General features: G+C 53.2%; 2 protein-coding genes across 3 annotated transcripts; both read left to right on the forward strand.

The window, feature by feature from the left end:
• The first annotated feature begins 68 nt into the window (after window positions 1–68).
• On the forward strand, window positions 69–14779 carry AIFM1 (apoptosis inducing factor mitochondria associated 1). 2 transcript variants are annotated; one of them, XM_069015780.1, is made up of 16 exons: window positions 69–215; window positions 1316–1458; window positions 4075–4168; window positions 5212–5324; window positions 5412–5542; window positions 6111–6201; window positions 6909–6993; window positions 7430–7506; window positions 8355–8463; window positions 9104–9211; window positions 10044–10132; window positions 10213–10353; window positions 10893–11035; window positions 13073–13197; window positions 13709–13905; window positions 14567–14779. In XM_069015780.1, the coding sequence occupies exons 1-16, from the start codon at window positions 149–151 to the stop codon at window positions 14636–14638; spliced, it is 1785 nt and encodes a 594-aa protein (XP_068871881.1). In that variant the 5' UTR covers window positions 69–148; the 3' UTR covers window positions 14639–14779. The 2 variants fall into 2 exon arrangements, with proteins under 2 accessions (XP_068871881.1, XP_068871883.1); XM_069015782.1 differs by lacking the exon at window positions 1316–1458 and adding an exon at window positions 2250–2377.
• Window positions 14780–14961: 182 nt separating this feature from the next.
• Window positions 14962–16841, forward strand: LOC138110636 (uncharacterized). The gene is made up of 2 exons (XM_069015783.1): window positions 14962–16157; window positions 16299–16841. Exons 1-2 carry the CDS (start codon window positions 15645–15647, stop codon window positions 16818–16820), a joined length of 1035 nt encoding a protein of 344 aa, XP_068871884.1. The 5' UTR covers window positions 14962–15644; the 3' UTR covers window positions 16821–16841.
• The last annotated feature ends 654 nt before the right edge of the window (window positions 16842–17495 follow it).

A 17495-nucleotide genomic window follows, 5' to 3' on the forward strand; every position in this document is an offset into this window, starting at 1 on the left:
ACCATCGATGCGGCGGCGCGGAGCGGCCGCCCGGAAGCGGCGGGAGGCGCGTGCGCGGCGGGGCCGGGCCAGGCCGGCGGGGCCGCGACCGAGCGACCGGCGAGCGACCGGCGAGCGACCGGCGAGCGACCGGCGAGCGACCGGCGACATGATCCGCTGCCGCGCGGCCCTGGCGCGCGCCCTGCGCCCCCCGCCGCGGGGACGCGCCCACGCGGGTCAGTGCCGGGCGCGGGGCCGGGGGGCACCGGGCGCGATTCCCGCCGCTCCGTCCCGCGGCCCGGGGCTGGCACAGGCCCGCGGCCGGATCCCGGCCGGGAGCGCCGTTTGCGGAGGGCACCGGGCCGGGCGGTCACCCCGCGGGATCGGTTCGGGGCCCGGGGCGCTGCGGGAGGGGACGCGGGGAGGTGTGGATGCTTCGGGAACGCGTTTGGGAAGCGTGAATTACCCGGAGCTGCTTGGGACCTTGGTCGCCTTTCGGGTGCTGGTGGCTTTGCTGCGGTTTTTGTCACAAATAAGTGCCTTCAGGCTGGGGTGAGGCGGGTTTTGCACTCGCCGGGCGGGAGCAGGTGGAGGTGGGGATGGAGAGAGCCCAAACCTCTCCCGGGAGCATCGGCCGTGCTGGGAACAGCGCTCGGAGCCGTCCCCGCCATCGCTCGCTCCGTTTAGGGATGAACTGGGGCGGCCGTGGCTGTGATTTGGTGACAGAGAAATGAAACGCTGTGCAGCGGCTCAGCCAGGGGTGCCCCTTGTCCTGCTTGCGCAGCGGGAGCTGCCTGCACCTGGATCTGCTCATTTCCACCGGCGATGCCTTTTTTGCCCGCAGAAGCCCGTTCCTGCTGGTGGTTTATCCCGGTGGAATGAGCTGTGTGAGCAGAGCGAGTTTGGTTCTGGTGTAAGCATCCCTGCTGCCGGCCCTGGCCGGGTTAGCTCAGCCTCTGCTTGCTTGTGCTGGAGCCAGGTGCATCCTCGGACAGGAGAGGCCTGGAGAGGGTGTAGGAACCACCAGTCCACATCTCCGTGCTCGGCCAGCCCGGCGTGGCTGGAGGCGGCAGCTGCAGGCAGCCTTTCCAGCTGCCTAGAGATGCTCCTGCTCTCCATCAGTTCAGTTACCCCTTGATCTTACAGGTATTTTGGTATCCAGAGCTGCCCGGAGCACATTGTTGTGGCTCAGGATAAGTCGCTCAGATGTGGTGCTGGGTTTTCCAAACAAGGAATTTGTTTGGGTTCAGAACTGACTTAGTCTCTAAATTTCCAGACTTACCTTTGTATTGACAGTGTTTTTGTGTTGTTTTCTCCAACAAATTGTGTTCCTTAGGCACGTTGTTGCAGCGCTGGAATGTGCCCCCAGACCTGCAGCTGAGCAGACAAGTGGCTAGCACAGGCGTGCCTGGGGAAAAGGGCAGTAATTCGGTTTTTGTCCTTATTGTGGGCTTGTCCACCTTAGGAGCAGGTGCCTATGTAAGTAGAAAGGTGGTTCCTGGGAAGAAGCCGCAATCCATCTCTCCTGTCGAGCATTTGCTGTATTCCAGCTCTGTTTACTCAGCTTTTGATCTCTGTAGCTTTATCTCTGTTTCCTCCTTCAGAAAACTTCAAGGGGAGCTAAATGGAAATTAACTTCTTATGATTACTTGGGTTTTAACTGTAATTTCAGTTACCTTTTAAGTTTTTTTACCTTAAAGGCACTCTTGTTTTTTTTTGTTATGACCAACCACAGCTCTGTCTGTTGCCTTGTATGGGACAAACGATTCCTTGCCAAATCTCAGTTCAGAACATTTGTTTAACTGGTGTAAGTATACCAAATCAACCCCCAGCTGGGGAGCATTTATGTCCTCCTCGAAAAGGATAAAGGTTTTCAGCCTGACTTAAAGAGTAAATGACATTCCCAGAGAGCTGAAGAGTATCAGCATTGCCTGGGAGTGGATAGACCCCAGGTTTAAATCACACAAACCTTTGTTTCCAAGCTCTTTCTCTTGGAGGATCGTGTTCATTAAAAGTTCAAAATCCCGATTTTCTCCTAAGGAAGCTCCTGGGAAAGGGGAAAAAATTCAAAACAGTGCATGGAAGAAAAATATTTTCCCATTTCCTTTAAATATAATTATTCCCTGTGCCCTGCTGTCCTTTTCTTTGGCAGACAAGGTAGCTGAAATTACAAAGCACACTCTGCTTTTCCCAAGACCTGTTTAATCAAGAATCCTTCCTAATATTCAGCTCTTTCCCTCTTCTCTTCCATTGCCTGTCTTCCCCTGCAGTTTTGCAATGCCATCAGCTAAGATGCCCTTCTAGATCCCTGACGTCTTCAGGTGTTCCTGGCAAAGCTGGCAGCAACCTCTTGTTATACTTAATAGTGGGAGGAACAGTCACTGGGACAGGAGCTTATGTAAGACGCTTCCCTAAAGGTGTTTGTGGGGTGGGAGGGTGGAGGGGGGGCACCTGTCTGTACCTCCCACCCTGTTACCCTTCACTTCCAGCCCTCTTCGTGCTCCCTGGCCTCAGGTATTTCATTTTCAAGGGACATTGCCAAATAATTTACGGTTACAAATTGGATATTCTCAAGTGGTGCAGTTCTTAGTGGGGAAACCTGCCTTAGAATTAACCTTTCCACATTAAGTAAATCTGAACCCAAACTGGCCATCTTTGGCTTCTGACTGTGTAAGGGCACAAATTATTAATTAATGCACCTCTCCCAATATCAGTAATGTTGGCATGCAGAAAAGGAAATAATACCTGAATATAAGTGTGCTAAAGGGAAGGGAAGAAAACTTGTCCAACTTGGTGATTTCCTCAGGGAAGAGCACTGAAACATCACCCCATGTCCTGGCAAAGTATAGTTCTGTTTCTGACTAGAAATAACTTGACATTGTCCCATTGGAAATATTTATCCTCAAGGCCTGATCTGATGTTTTGCCTGTGCATAATAGTGTTTTTTCCTGAAGGATCAGATTTAATTTGCTGTATGCTGCCCTTTGGACTCACTTAAAACCTTCCTGGTTCTGCCTGTAAAGGCAGAGGTGGTTTGTTAACCTTGGCTTTTCTGTCTCGAAGCAAAAGGCTTTAAAAATACCTTTATCTTAATTCTTCTCAACACTGACAAGTTCCTGGTTTCTAATATTTCTGACATTTCTCCAGTTCCCTGGACAGGCTTTTGTCCTGTGCTCTTTTTTGTGCCTGGCATGAAATTCCTCCATTCTTGGTTGAGACTGTTTGCTATAAAACACCAACTTGTGAGGATTGGCAAATGAAATTTGATGTCATGCACATGACAGAGACTATTAGCAAGGCTGGGTATTGCCTTAAAGAAAGGTTTGCTTCCCTCTAATTTTTTATCCTTGGGGAAAAATACTGGACACTGACCTGCTCCCAGCACTCCCAGTGTCTTCAGCTCCTGTCCATTGCCAGCTTTTCTTGGAAGCTAAAGTGACATAAGAGATGTCTGTCCCAGTAAATTGTACATGCAGGCTCTGCTTATGCTGTATCCCGAGTTTCACAGTCAGATGAGCAGGTCAGCATTCAGCTGGAAGAGATTCCATGTCCCAGGGCCAATACCTGGAGCAGCCCCACTCCCGTGGCTCAAGGCCCTGCTAATGTCAGGGTGTCCCCACTGCCACCACCGTGCCTGTACCACCTGGCCTAGAGCAAGCCAGTCAGGTTGTTGGCTCTGCCCAGCTGCTCTGGGCTTTGGAAGCTGGGAAATGCTTTTTCTTTGGATTTGTCTCCATTTCTGCAGCCTTGTGTTGTGTCATGGCCCAGCTTGCATGTGGTCTTGGGGCTGGTTTGGCTGCATTTCCTTCATTGGAGCCATTCTCCTTGGAAGGGGTGTGCAGCCAGACACCTGCAGGAAAGTTCATTGCTTCTGGGAAGCAGCCAGACATCCAAGGCTCATCACACCAGGTGGAGCAGGTCATTTTCTGAGCACATTCCTGATGGGAGCCTTGTCCAGGGAGGTGTATTTTGCCCCACATGTTGTCACTGGCCTTTCCAGCACGTGGGGTGGACAAAAGCCTGCCAGGGGCAGCAGCAGGGTGGTGCCTTGGTGCTGTAAGGTGGGCAAGGTAAATGTCTGCTGTCTGTCTGCAGGTGTACAAAACACTGAGGGATAACAAAGAGAGGTTCACCAGCCGGCTCTCGACGGGAACCAGGCGGTCCCAAGACGATGAGCCCTCTGCCTCCGGTGGGTACCGGCCCGCCAGTTCTGGGGTTGGCTCTGTTCTTCGTGAGCTTGAGGCCTCCAAAACAAACGGAACAGAGCCTCTCTGGAATCACAATCATGCCTGCAGAGGATTGTACCTCTCAGTGTGTGACTTTGTTTCGGAATTCCCATTCAAGGCCAGGTTGGATGGGACTTGGAGCAACCTGACCTAGTGGAAAGTGTCCCTGCCCATGGTAGGGGGGTGGAACTGGATGAGCTTTAAGGTCTCTCCCAGCCCAGCCCGTTCTGGGATTCTCTTATTCTGTGATTTCCCAGCACAGAAGACAGTGCTGGCTCCATGACCCAGAACAGGCTGTTTTACAGAGGATGAAGTAGGATGTCTCCTGGGGCTGATTTCTGTCATTTACTCCTTCTGTGATAAAAAGAGAAAGGAGTGAGCCCTGCTTCTGGCTTTTGCCTTTGCACAGTCTGGCAAGGACACTGATTCCAGAGGGCCTCTTTCCCTGACTGGTGGAGAGCCTGTTCATGCTGGAGTCAGCCCTGAGCTGCAGCTCCCAAACTGCAGCCTGTACTCCGCTGAATTAAGCGAATTTCAAGTGCAGGTGCTGCTCCTGGGGGTGCAGCAGGTGAGTTCTGGTGCTAATACTGAACTGCCTGGTTAGTCCCTGCCTACGGATTAACCGCATGTTGCTCAGCAACAGGACCTGCCTGTGGGAGGAGGTGCCTTCTGCAGGAACTCAAAAGTTGTCTCCTTGAACAAAATTACAGAAAAACGTGCCTTGGCCTTTTGGGGAACTTCCCTTTCTTATAAAGTGTACACTGGTTGGCCAGTGCAGAGTTTTGGGCTTGCTTAGAAAAACCAGTTTGCTGAAATCTGACTGATTCCTGCAGGGAGCAGCTTTGGGAGAAGCAGCAGCAGGGTTCTTGGGAAGGATGCTGGGGCAGAAGGAGGACAATTTCCAAAGGAAGTCTGGATGTGGAAGGCCCCTGGTGACACACTCTGTGCCCTGGGGCTGGGCCATTTGCCTGTATTTGCAGTAAGTTGTCCCATCTGTCACCTGCAGCTCCAGGCACTCATCCCAAGGTCCCGTCCCACGTCCCCTTCCTGCTCATTGGTGGAGGAACCGCTGCTTTCGCTGCTGCCAGATCCATCCGGGCCCGCGACCCCGGAGCCCGGGTAAGAGCTGTCCTGCTCCAGAGCCCCTGTGTGTGCTCCCATTTGCCTGCTGTCGCTCCAGCTGATGTGTTTCCTGGCCAATTAAAGGTGCTGATTGTGTCTGAAGATCCTAACCTGCCCTACATGCGTCCGCCTCTTTCCAAAGAACTGTGGTTTTCCGATGATCCCAACGTGACAGAAACGTTGCGGTTCAAGCAGTGGAATGGCAAGGAGAGGAGGTACGTGGCACTGCAGGTGACAGGGCGCAGGAGAGTGTTTAGTGACAAGGTGACGATGACCAAACTGTTCTTGGGAGAGAGCCACCAGCCAGTGGAGCACTGAGGAGCAGGGAAGGCTGTGTCGGTGCTGGCAGGGGTTGAAGAATTCTGCTTCCCACCGGGGTTTGCTCAGGACTCGATACCTCTTGAACTTTGCTGTGATTCCCCTTAGACACATCCCTCTATGGGCAGGAGTCCTCTGAAATAAGTTAATAAAGGTGAAGCTCTACAGGTTAGAGCAGAGGTCCAGGGACATGGGATCACACTTGATTTTTTTGACTTCTGTGATTAAGCCTTTCTTGGTGGTTGGATTTGATGATCTTTTCCAACCTGACCAATCCTGTGATTCTGTGATCCAAACCCTTGAACTTCAACAGTGTGAAGACCCTAATTCTTAAAAATAGATAAATAATTGTGGAGCTTGTTATGGATGCACAGAGTTGTCTTTGTCTCGTTGGAGTTGCTGAACAGCTGGATTTCTGGTGCCCCAGAGCTAGTGGAACCTGTTTGGTAATGGAGCTTCTCTCAGTATCTATTTCCAGCCGCCGTCTTTCTATGTGCCTGTCGAGGACCTGCCTTCTGTGGAAAATGGTGGGGTGGCAGTTCTGCCTGGCAAGAAGGTGGGTACAGCACTGGCTCTTGTTCCTACAGCTCTTCTAAGCAGAGCCTGCATTCCAAGGTGGTACTGAGCCACTGGAGTTGGAGGGGGAGTTGGCTGGGAAGGGAATTTGTGTAAGTTTGGGAAAAGTGTGATGGAGCAGAGATTATGCTACTCTGAAGTGAAGTTGGGAGAAGGCAAGAGGAATAGAAGTGAGCTGAGGGAAGATGATGGGGAAGAGAGGTGGATAAGTTTGGAGTCTGGGCATGGGACAAAAATATGTAGACCTTAGAGATGGGGTGTGACAAGTGGGAACTGGGCTGTGTGGGCTGGAGGGTGATGTGAGGAGAGCACAGAGATCGAGGTAGTGGGTGATGAGGTGAGCAGGAGCACTGTGCCGAAGCAGCAGGAAGGTGGAGAAATTTATGGTGAACCTTCTAATATATTTATATCCTCAGTTTTTTGTATGTTGCTATGATAAATGTCAGTGATTCCTCTTCCTGCTGAGCTGTACTCTGAGCCCATTTCACACTCAGACCATGGGAAGATCAGCCTGAGCTATGGTGACTCCCAAAGAAGTTGCCTCAATTCCCACTTCCAGTCCTCTCACTTCCCCACTCCTGCCCCCACCCTAAACCTAAAGGTGGGAGAATGTTAATTCCAAGATTGCGTCTCTGATCAGCAGTCCATGAAGTGAAGAGCTTGAGCTCAGCTGGGTTCATGTTGCAGGTTGTGCACATGGATGTCAGAGGGAACACGGTGAAGCTCAATGATGGCACCCAGATATCCTACGACAAATGTCTCATTGCCACTGGTAAGTGCTGGGTTTTTTCTCTTGTTCCTGGTCTTGTGCCAGGCTTTTTATTTCAGTGACATTTAGCTAGAGATAAATTCTCTGGAGTGCTTCCCCTGTGGAGCCAAGCTGGGAGAGCTGGGGGAGTCCAGCTTTAAGGTCCCAAACCATTCTGTGATTCTTTGGTTCTGTTTGAGAAGAAGTTTCTGCAGTGTCAAACATGCTGGGGAGCAGTCCCGTGAAGGACAGTTGTGCAGCCAGCCACGCTGGGTTTCTCACCTGCCTTGCATCATCAGCTTTTCTGGGACATTCAGACAGCAGCAGGGATACTGGGATATTCCCATACCAGAGCAGTTTGGGAAGCACGGTTGAGATCCGAGACAGCTTTGCACTGTCTGGATATCCAGTGCCAGGGCCGTGGTGTCATTGGTCTCTCTTCTCTCCTCCTTGTGTCCAGGGGGATCCCCAAGAAACCTGCCTGCCATTGAACGAGCAGGAAAGGACGTGCAGAAAAGGCTGACCCTGTTCCGAAAGGTAACCTCAGGTGCTGCCAGCCGGCTGAGGCTGGATGAGTCAGAGCCACTTGCCACTGCTTTCAGTTTTTAAACTCCTCTGCTTTGGGTTGGGACAGTCCTGCCTTGGCAGTGCCCCCCCTCAGACGGTGCCCAGGAATCCATTGGCTGCTTATTCCTTCTCCCATGCAGGAACCAGGGTAGAGTCTACTCAACCACTCACCTGCTTGCCTCGGCCTGAGAGCTGTAATAGTGTGTGGATTATGGGGTTTAGGTATTTTTTAAAGTTTCCTTCCTGTGTGATTTTGCTGCACCTTCCAAGGTGAATAAAAGCCATTGAATGTGGCCAAAATCTTCTGGAATTTGCTGCAGAGTTGTTTTTTTTTTTTGGCAAACTCTACTTTTCTTGAAGATGTGGGATTTGGAAGAAGAAGCATGCAGCCTTCCCTTTAGTCATGTTCAGGGAATGGATTGGGAATAAGGCATATGGGAGTCTTGTGTTCTGTGCTGGACTTGCCCTGAGGTGTGGTCTGCTCAGTGGGGAAGGGAGGGATGGATGGTGTGAGCTGTGGCATCCTTGTACTGGGTGTGCTGTGGGACATTTGAGTTTAGAAGTTTTATTGTAGTTGCCCTTGAAATGTAGGGGGAAATGCAGGCATTTGAGATTTCCTGGACAGGGAAGAGCTTGCACAGACTTAAGGAATCCAGGGAGGTTTTTCTATGCAACAGGCAAACAGGAGGAAGGAGCAACATGTCTTTTTCCAGGCTGGGGAGAGTCACTCTTATTTCAAAGGGACAGACTGGAGACAAATGCTTTCTGCTGCCATTCCTGTTAGAGAGGATTGGAAATGGGGGTAAATGTTCTTTCAGATCGAGGACTTCCGAAGGCTGGAGAAGATTTCCAGGGAAGTCAAGTCCATCACAATTATTGGTGGTGGATTCCTCGGCAGCGAGCTGGCCTGTGCTCTGGGAAGGAGAGGTGAGTGTGTCCCCAGCTGTGACAGGCACTGAGTGGCAGCAGCCTCACATCAGAAACTTCTTTTCAGTCCCCAGCTGCTCGGTTTTTGCACAGCCTCTGTTTGCCTGAAGGAAACAACACACGGGTGTTTTGTTGGCTGAGGCTCTGCCAGTTTCTCCCTCATTAGCTGCCCAGCAGCCCCTGACCACAGAGGTGGGAGCTCTGCGGGCCAGTGTGAGCTGCAAAGTCATTCCACCCTCTGAAAAGTCGCATTTGTTCTCTGTGCTCAAAGCCACCCTCAAACTATGATTTTGAGGTTGGAACTGGATGATCTTTAAGGTCTCTTCCAACCCAAAGCATTCCTTAATCCTGTGATTTCAAAAAGGTGGTGAGCAGCTGGATTCTGACTGTCAGTGTGTGAGTAGTGCCTTTATGGTAATTTTAAAAAGTTTTTTGCCAAAATACCAAGCATTTACCCTAAAAGTCTGTTACCTAGAGTTTGGAAGTGTATGAGAAGCAGTGGTCAGTCACTTTGTGACTCCTTGGGAGTCAGAACTCCCAGATTTGGAAACTTCTGTCAAGCTCCTTGTGTAAAGTGAAGCATGTGTGTCCTTACATCTGCTGCTGCTCTTTATCCTGCTGCTCCATGCTTCCCTTCCAGCACGAACCCGAGGCCTGGAGGTGATCCAGCTGTTTCCAGAGAACGGCAACATGGGCAAAGTCCTGCCCGAATACCTGAGCAACTGGACCACAGAGAAAGTCCGAAGAGGTGAAGCTGCCGAGCGGGTTTGGGCTGGTGGCTGCTGGGCAGCTGCTCCTGGGGACATGCAGCTCCCTTCTGTCTCTGCAGCCTTGGGAAGGCTGGGCCCTGCAAAGTGGCCCAGGTGCAGCACAGAGGAAGTTGTAGTTCAGGCAGCTTGGGCAGCACAGGGCTGCCATGAACTCCTGGCTTCTTGGCAGTTCCTCTGGAAGGCTGAGCAAGCAGGCTTGCCGATGCCAGTGAGGCTTTCCTTCCCTGTGGCTGTTTCCCTGGAAAGATCTCTGTGCCCGTGCACACACCAGGTGTGTCAGGCCAGGTGCTGCAGTGTTTGGCTGATAATGTCAGTAAGGTCTAAGACACCTTTTTCCATTTGCTGCATTAAGTGCAAAATAATCCCGTGCATTGGGAAGTGGAGGGGGAGAGAGGGAGGAGGAATGTCATTGGGTGTGGATTGCAGCGCCTGATACCCACAGGTCTGAGTTAATTTCTTCTTTTGGAAGCTGCTTTGTTGGACCTCTGGGTCTGGCTGTGACACAGCAATAGGTAATTAAGCGTCCTTAATTCCTGAACACCTGTTTTAGGGAATTCTTTCGGATGTGGCCTTGTCATCACAAGATGTATTTTGGATTGTCATTTAAGCAGCTTTCAGACTTTTTAGCTGGGTTTCTCCTCGTGCTTCCCCCAGAGCTGCACTAGCACATGCAGCAAAACTCGGGTGGGCTCTGTCTTGGTTCCTCACCTGGATCTGTCTGCACCAGCCACCTGCTGCAGGTGGGATCTGCCCAGCCCTGAGCAGGCAGTGAGGCAGTGAGGTAGTGAGGTGTCCTGTGCTCCTTTCCAGAGGGGGTCAATGTCCTGCCCAATGCTGTGGTCAAATCCGTCTCTGTGTCCGGCAACCGGCTGCTGATTAAACTGAAGGACGGCCGGAAGGTAAATGGAAAAGCAGGGAGAGGGCAACGTTTGCAGGGGCATGCAGGGAATTAACATCCTAATTCTGCATCCCCAAACAGGTGGAGACGGATCACATTGTGGCTGCGGTGGGGCTGGAGCCTAATGTGGAACTGGCCAAGTCAGCGGGGCTGGAGGTGGACTCCAACTTCGGGGGGTTCCGGGTGAACGCGGAGCTGCAGGCGCGCTCCAACATCTGGGTGGTGAGTGTGGGCACAGCTCGCTGCTGCTGCTGCTGCTGCTGCTGCTGCTGCTGCTGCTGCTGCTGCTGCAGCGGGACCCTCGAGTGGCACCGAGGAGGTGACCGGGGTGAGCAGGAGCGAGTGAGGAGAGTAAGGAGAGCGGCGTAGCGCAGGCCCAGAGCCTGGTCAGGCGCTGCAGCCGCCTCGTTGCCATGGTAACCACGGCGAGTTTGGAATATTTATGCTGTGTAAGAGGAGTTGGGGTAACCTAAAGATAGCCTGGATCACTCGCTTGCATAAGAGTCCCTTGGTGGGCGTTGAGACTTTGATTCCTCTGGAAAACGTACCTCATGCTGGCTTATTTTTCCAAGGATCGGTGCAAAATGCTGAGAAACTGGGAGTTGTGTAGTCCAGGGAGTGGGATGAGGTAGTGGTGGTGTTCGGGGGTTTGCCAGAAAAACTCAGTTCCTTGTTCCACTTGGTCTCTTCCCGATGTTTTTTGTTTGGGCACTAACGGAAGCTGTCCCTGTCTCGGGGCTCACGGGATGGTTCTCTCCAAGGCAGGGGATGCTGCCTGCTTTTATGACATCAAACTGGGCCGGAGGCGCGTGGAGCACCACGACCACGCCGTGGTGAGCGGGAGACTGGCTGGAGAAAACATGACAGGAGCTGCAAAGCCCTACTGGCACCAGTCCATGTTCTGGTAAGGGTCCTTTCCTCTTTGGGGGTTCCTTGCGTGGCCACGTTGCAGGAGCTTGGACAAGATATGCCTCGGGAAGTGTCTGTTTCCCAAGAGGAGTGAAACCACCTCAGCAAACACCTTGTACAGCTTCATGTTCCTAAAGCTCAGGGCGGGGGAGGTGTTTGAGCGTTTGCTGCTCTGCCCTCACCTCCCTCAAGTGTTTTTCCTCCCTGCAGATCCCAGTTTCTCTCTGAACGAGTCCCATTCCGCAGAGCAAGGAGCAATACAGAACAGCCCTTTCCTCAGAGCAGACTGATTTACAGGTTGAATCTAGCAGCAGATTTTCTGTTAGGGTTATCTGAAGTTCCCCAGCCCAGTGTGGGGGTCTGAGTGTTGCACTTTGCTGAACTGATGCTTTAGTAGCAAAGCATTGCTGCATCCAGGTGTACCTGAGAAATTGTTTTCCTGAGAGAGGTATCAGGAAAATGGGCAATTTTGCTATATCTTCCTGAAGTTCTTTTTAAAACAAAATGAATGAAAACAGAACAACAAAACAAAAAAAAAAAAGCCCCACAAAAAATCCAAAAGGCTGTTAGCTCAGCCCAGTTGAAAATCCCAAATCCTGTTTGCTAACAGGATTTCAAATAGGGGTGAAAGAGTTCCAGTTTTCTCAGGAAAATCCCCTCAGAAACAGTTATTTATGACCTGCTGTCATTTACCTGAGCTCTTGGTCTGTCCTGCCTGGACTCGGGGCCCAGAGCATTTCTCACTTCACTTTTAAACAAGAAACAGAGCCACAGAATCCTTGAGGTTGGGAAAAACTTCAGAGGTCATCAGGTGCAGCTAAGGACACAGAGACAGCCATTTCCCATTTCCCAGGGGTGCTTTCCCTCAGGATGCTCTCAGCCATGACCAGATGCAGGTGAAGGAGGGCTGTGAGTTGCAGCCCCGTGTTTGCTGGCAGGTGTCACACTGTGCCAGCCCTCACAGAGTGACACTTCCTTCCCCCGTGCTGAAAAGCTGGGAAATGACAGGAATTCCTCATGCATTTTGTCAGCATGCTCTGGATCCCGATGCTCTTGGAGAGAAGGTTGTGTGGAGACCTCACAGCATCTTCCAGTGTCTGAAGGGGCTGCAAGGAGAGAGGGACTGGAGTGACAGGACAAGGGGGAGTGGCTCCAAACTGACAGAGGGGACATTTAGGTTCAATATATGGAAGAAATCCTTCCCTCTGAGGGTGGGCAGGCCCTGGCACAGGGTGCCCAGAGTAGCTGTGGCTGCCCCTGGATCCCTGGCAGTGTCCAAGGCCAGGTTGGAGGGGGCTTGGAGCAGTCTGGGATAGTGGAAGTTGTCCCTGCCCATGGTAGAAGAGTGGAATGAGATAGGTTTTGAGGTCCCTTCCAACCCAAATTATTCCATGATCCCTCCTGATCACAGCTGGCATGTTACTGGTGTTCCTTGCAGTGACCCCAGTCTGTGCTGGAGGATTCTGGCAGGGAAGGTCGTGTTGTACATAGATCCAAAGTGGTTTGTGATGCATCTGTTTCCTCAGTGTCCTGGGAAACGCTTCAGACACCTGGTACTTACTGGTGCCAAACCACAGCTGCTTTGTCTCCTATCAGCACCCCAGTTCAGATCCGGGTGCCCAGTTCAAGGAGGTGTTAGGGCAAGGTGTTCTTCTCTTTAGTCTTTCTTAAATGCTCTCTGAAATACTCACTGAGTGATTGTCCATGCTGCCAAGCCTGGTGTGGATAACAGCACTGCCAGAAGCTGGGAAGCCTCCAGCTGCCTCCCAGGGAGCAGGCCTGAAGGATTTCAGAGTTCTGGTCAGTGAGCTGATTTTTCTGAAGCTCAGGGCTATGGGTTTGTTATGTCTTGACTCCTTGTTGCACCTGTGTGCACCGAGGACACTCCGTGTATCGGTCAGTGTGTGGGTCAGCCTGTGTCCAGCATTGCCCACGCCACGCTGGAGTAAGGAGTGGAGGATGGATGGATGGAATTGCCTTGGATTTGTCTCAATAATGCTACAAATTTATTTTATTCCCACTTCATTCCTAGGAGTGATCTGGGCCCCAACGTGGGGTACGAAGCAATCGGCCTTGTGGACAGCAGTCTGCCCACAGTGGGAGTGTTCGCCAAGGCAACAGCCAAGGACACCCCAAAAAGTGCAACAGAACAGTCAGGTATGGACTGGGGAGCTCCTGCACGTGCTGGTGTGGGGACCACAAAGTCACCCTGACCTTTGAAAGCACGAGGACACAGCAGTCTGCTGTCTCGTTTCTAGACCAAGCTTTAAAGGCTGGCTTTGATATTAAAATGTGATTAAAACACAACATTCCTCCAAGAACATGTCAGGGAACGCCTCTACTGACATGTAAACTTTCCCAGGGAAGTTTGATCTCCTCTGTGGCAATAAAATGGTCAGTTTGGGATAACAGAGACAGGGATCCAAGCATGTTTATTTTGTATCCGCTGCCTGCAGGAAGCAGACACTGCTGTCCTTTGCATTTGAGGGTGGAAGTTGGGAACTGTCAGTGTTGTGCTCCATGTTGGGATTGTTTCATCCTTTTGTTAATGAAACTTAACTTTTGGGGAACACAACTCAAAGGGAAACATCTCAGGCTCCTGCTCTTGAGTGTGCTCCCATCATCATGTCCTGCACTGGGTGTGTGACTCCTCCTGTCTTTGCCTTAGGGACTGGAATTCGATCTGAGAGCGAAACGGAAGCAGAAGCCTCAGAGGTTCAGATCTCTCAAAGCTCTTCACCAACGCCTCAAGTCCCACAGCAAGGAGAAGATTACGGCAAAGGTGTCATTTTCTACCTCAGGGATAAAGTCGTGGTGGGAATTGTGTTGTGGAACATCTTCAACAGGATGCCCATTGCTCGGAAGGTCAGTGCAGGGCAAGGGGGGTTTGCTAGAGCGGGGCTTTTCTTGTGGAAAAATCAATCTGCCAATTCAAAGTGAGGATAAATAAAGGCAGATGTCCAATGGGAGCACTGCTTGGGTGAATTAGGGGAGCTGTCCCTGTGCTTTTTGGTATGGCCTTCCTTCCTGCCTTCCTTTCTGCCTTCCCTGCCTGTCTTCCTGCCTTCCTCCTTTCCTCTCTCCCATCCTTCCCTCCCTTCCTCCCTCCCATCCTTCCCTCCCTCCCTCCCTCCCTTAGCAGCCCTTACCCTAAATCCATGGTCTCTTCATCTTATCTAAAAGTTGCAGGTTCAAGCCAGGTATCCTGGCTCCAAGTTAGTGCCAGGCTCACCTTTGCAGAGCTGAATCACTTTTTAAAACACTTGCTCTCCCTGGCTGTAAAGGGAAACCCAGAAACAAATCCCACAGGGACGGGAGGTTGGTTTTCCTGCTGTTCCTGTAGGCAGGTGATGGTACATTTAAGACTCCCATGTGAATTTGGGTGTAGAAAGTGCTGTCGTGTTGTGGCTGTCTCAGTCTGGTGCTTCAGAGAGCATCCAAGGAGTTCCTGGCATTGGCTGTGACAGTCCTGCAGCCCTGGCTCTTTATGGGATGTGCAGGATTTAATGTGTTCTCCTTCCTCCAGATCATCAAAGACGGGGAGGAGCACGAGGACCTCAATGAAGTAGCAAAGCTCTTCAACATCCACGAAGACTGAGCTCGGCAGCAGGAACAGCAGGCGGGAGTGGGCTGCTGGCTGTGTGCACCCCTTCACCTTGGGCAGCTTCCTGGGAGCACGTGGGAATATTCCACTCACCCGAGCCCAGTGTTTGCACCAATAAAGTCAGATTGTTCTAGGCACCTGCTCCTTCCTGCACCGCTGCCTGGCTGGTGAGGAGAGGGGAACGTGCTGCCCACTGGGGTTGGTTTTCCCTTGTGTCAGCCTTGGGGGAGCCTGCAGAACTCCCTCTTTCCTTGCAGGAATTCCCGCTGGGGAGCGAGCAGGCCTGCAGGCTCTCTGCCCCTTCTCCAGCCTGTCGAAACCGACTCAACTTGGGGAAATCAATTACCAATCAAAATCAGAGCAGGATGATGAGAAGTAGAAATCTTAAAAACACTTCCCCCCCCTTTCCTGGGCTCTCCATCCTCCCTCCCATCATCACAGGGAGACAGGGAATGATGGCCATGGTCAGTTCATCACACCTTGTTTCTGTCCCTGCTCCAGGAGAGGGGTGGTAGTCCTTCCCCTGCTCCAGCACAGGGTCCCTCCCACAGGAGCCAGTTCTCCATGAGCTTCCCCAGCCTGAGTCCTTCCTGTGGGCTGCAGTTTAATCTTTCATCCCCGAGGTGTCACCACCATCTCTGCTGGGCTCAGCCTTGGCCAGCAGTGGGTGCATCCTGGAGCTGGTGGTGTTGGTTCTGCTGGATGTGGGGAAAGGTTCTGGCAACTTCTCACAGAGGCCACCCCGGTAGCCCACTCGCTCCCAAAACCTGGCCATGCAAACCCAACACACCTGACAACTGCCATGGGTGATGTGGGGCCTCATGGTGCTCTTGGGCCATTGTGACACTGCAGGGCCTCATGACCCCAAGGGGCCATTGTGACACTGCAGGGCCACATCCTGCCCCTGGGGTATTTAAGGAGCCGCCCTGGGGTACCCACTCAAGCAGAACATCTTGCTCAGGAAGCAGCAGCTTCCCAGGACACCTGTGGAAAAGGAGCCATGGAGGAGCAGAACCCAAACCCCCAGAGCCCTGAGGAGAGGCACCAGCTGAGAGATGGAGGGAGAGGCCAACGGGAGGATGGCACCAGGCGTACCAGCACCCTGCCCGGGCAGCTGCCTGCCCCCCACACCTCTTCCTCCTCCCGCCCACAGCTGCGGCAGCGGCAGCCTCAGGGCAGCCAGAGCCGGTCCATGGCCCGGATGAGAGCGCCCTGCAGCACCCAGGGCCGGTCCCTGCCCCGGCTGACATCGGCCCGCAGCACCCAGGGCAGCCAGGCCCGGCCCCTGCCCCGGCCCCTGCCCCGGTCCCTGCCCCGGCTGACATCGGCCCGCAGCTCCAGGGGCACCGGGAGAGCGGACGAGGGGCCGCGGGGCCAAGGCTCCCAGGGGCGCAGGGCCCGTCCCGGTGGCTCCTCGCAGCCGGCCATCCCGGCCAGCAGAGTCGCAGCCCGTGGCCAGCACCGGCCAGTGAGAAGCTGCTGGGCCTGCAGAAGCCTGGTGGGGCTGGAACTGGTGAGGGCCAAGCCCGGATGGTCGGACGAAGCTTCCCCTGAGCCGCAGCACTGCAGGCCCGGCATCTCCTGCACCCCTGTCCCAGCAGCTGCTGATGGGGGAAGCCAGGTGACCTCTGCAAATCCCCCACTCTCCTTCCAGGCCTCCACGAGGAAACCATCTCCTGGCCCACAGAGAGAGGCCTCTCACTGTGTCGAGCAGGAAACCCAGACTGAGACCTGGGCACAAGAGGCAGATTCAGCTGCTCAATATGCCGAGCAGGGGACACAGACAGATACCGTGGCAGAAGAGGAGAAAAATTCAGCTGCTCCCCTCATGGCTGATCAAGAGACTGAGACTCCAACACAAGAGGAGAATTCAGCTTCTCCTCAAACCGCTGACCGGGGGACACAGACCAAGGCCCACAGGTCTGCCCCCTCGACAGGCGTTGATGCCCTGGCTTGCCGGCAGCAGCTCTCCCTGTTCCGCAGGGCCTCCTGGTGCTCCTGCACGGCTGGACAGCCCGAGAACACGCCCCATGCTGCCAGCGCCCTGTGGGATCCCAGGGACAGCCACTGCTCCAAGTGGCCACAGTGTCCTGAGCGTGGCACACCAGAGAAGTGGGGATGGATGGCACTGCCGCCCTACTGTTGGCCATGGCTCATCGAGATGAGTCAGTTCTAATAAAATATTTCATTTCTCTAATCGTTCCCATCTGTGCCTAGTCCATCAGGAGAAAGACAGCTGCAGGTAAGGCCTGTGCAGAGCGGGAGAGCCCCTCTGTGTTTCTCCAGCCAAGCAGTGCCCTTGCCCTCAGCCTCTCCCAGGCTTCAGGTGCTCCAGCTCCTCTGGTTCAGATCCCTGGGCTGGTGCTGGTGGCCAGTCTTCAGCTGAACCGTCAGCTCCCTCCCACCCCCCTGCCTCCAAGTGACCATTTCAGATCATAAATTTGGTGAGTTTCCCCTAAGGCTGCTCCTCCCTGCATCTCCTTGGGCTCACGAGGAACCTCCCCAGTGTGGGGGTAGGAGCACCTGCTTGAGTCCCTCTCCCCTCTTTTTAAGGCCTGCCTTGGCTGCTCCTGGACCACTTTGGGGAGTTCCTCCTTGGGGTGCATGGGCAAAGTTTTCCTCCTAGTCCTGCCATCAGGGCATTCCTGCTGCCCTTTCTAAGGAAACAAATAACAAAACCACAGCACTGCCCTGAGCTCTCTCTGCTCCCACAGGGGTGAGTAAAGCCAGCCAGGGACCAGCTGCCCCACGGACGGGCTGGGGAGTGCTGGGACCAGACAGGGCTACCCCGACATCTGTGTTTGGGGATGGCTGGGCCTGGCTGCAGAGTTCCCAGCACCAGGGTCAGGCA

This window comes from Aphelocoma coerulescens, chromosome 4A (genome assembly GCF_041296385.1).
Source record: "Aphelocoma coerulescens isolate FSJ_1873_10779 chromosome 4A, UR_Acoe_1.0, whole genome shotgun sequence".
Lineage (NCBI taxonomy): Eukaryota > Metazoa > Chordata > Aves > Passeriformes > Corvidae > Aphelocoma > Aphelocoma coerulescens.

What these genes read in the sequence shown, in the direction of transcription:
- AIFM1 (XM_069015780.1), top strand. Translation starts at nt 149, where the DNA reads ATGATCCGCTGCCGCGCGGCCCTGGCGCGCGCCCTGCGCCCCCCGCCG. An exon ending in CAGTTCTGCCTGGCAAGAAG is followed by an intron (nt 6,202 to 6,908) that starts GTGGGTACAGCA and finishes TTCATGTTGCAG; the next exon opens with GTTGTGCACATGGATGTCAG. An exon ending in GGCTGACCCTGTTCCGAAAG is followed by an intron (nt 7,507 to 8,354) that starts GTAACCTCAGGT and finishes ATGTTCTTTCAG; the next exon opens with ATCGAGGACTTCCGAAGGCT.
- LOC138110636 (XM_069015783.1), top strand. Translation starts at nt 15,645, where the DNA reads ATGGAGGAGCAGAACCCAAACCCCCAGAGCCCTGAGGAGAGGCACCAG. An exon ending in GCCTGGTGGGGCTGGAACTG is followed by an intron (nt 16,158 to 16,298) that starts GTGAGGGCCAAG and finishes CTCTCCTTCCAG; the next exon opens with GCCTCCACGAGGAAACCATC.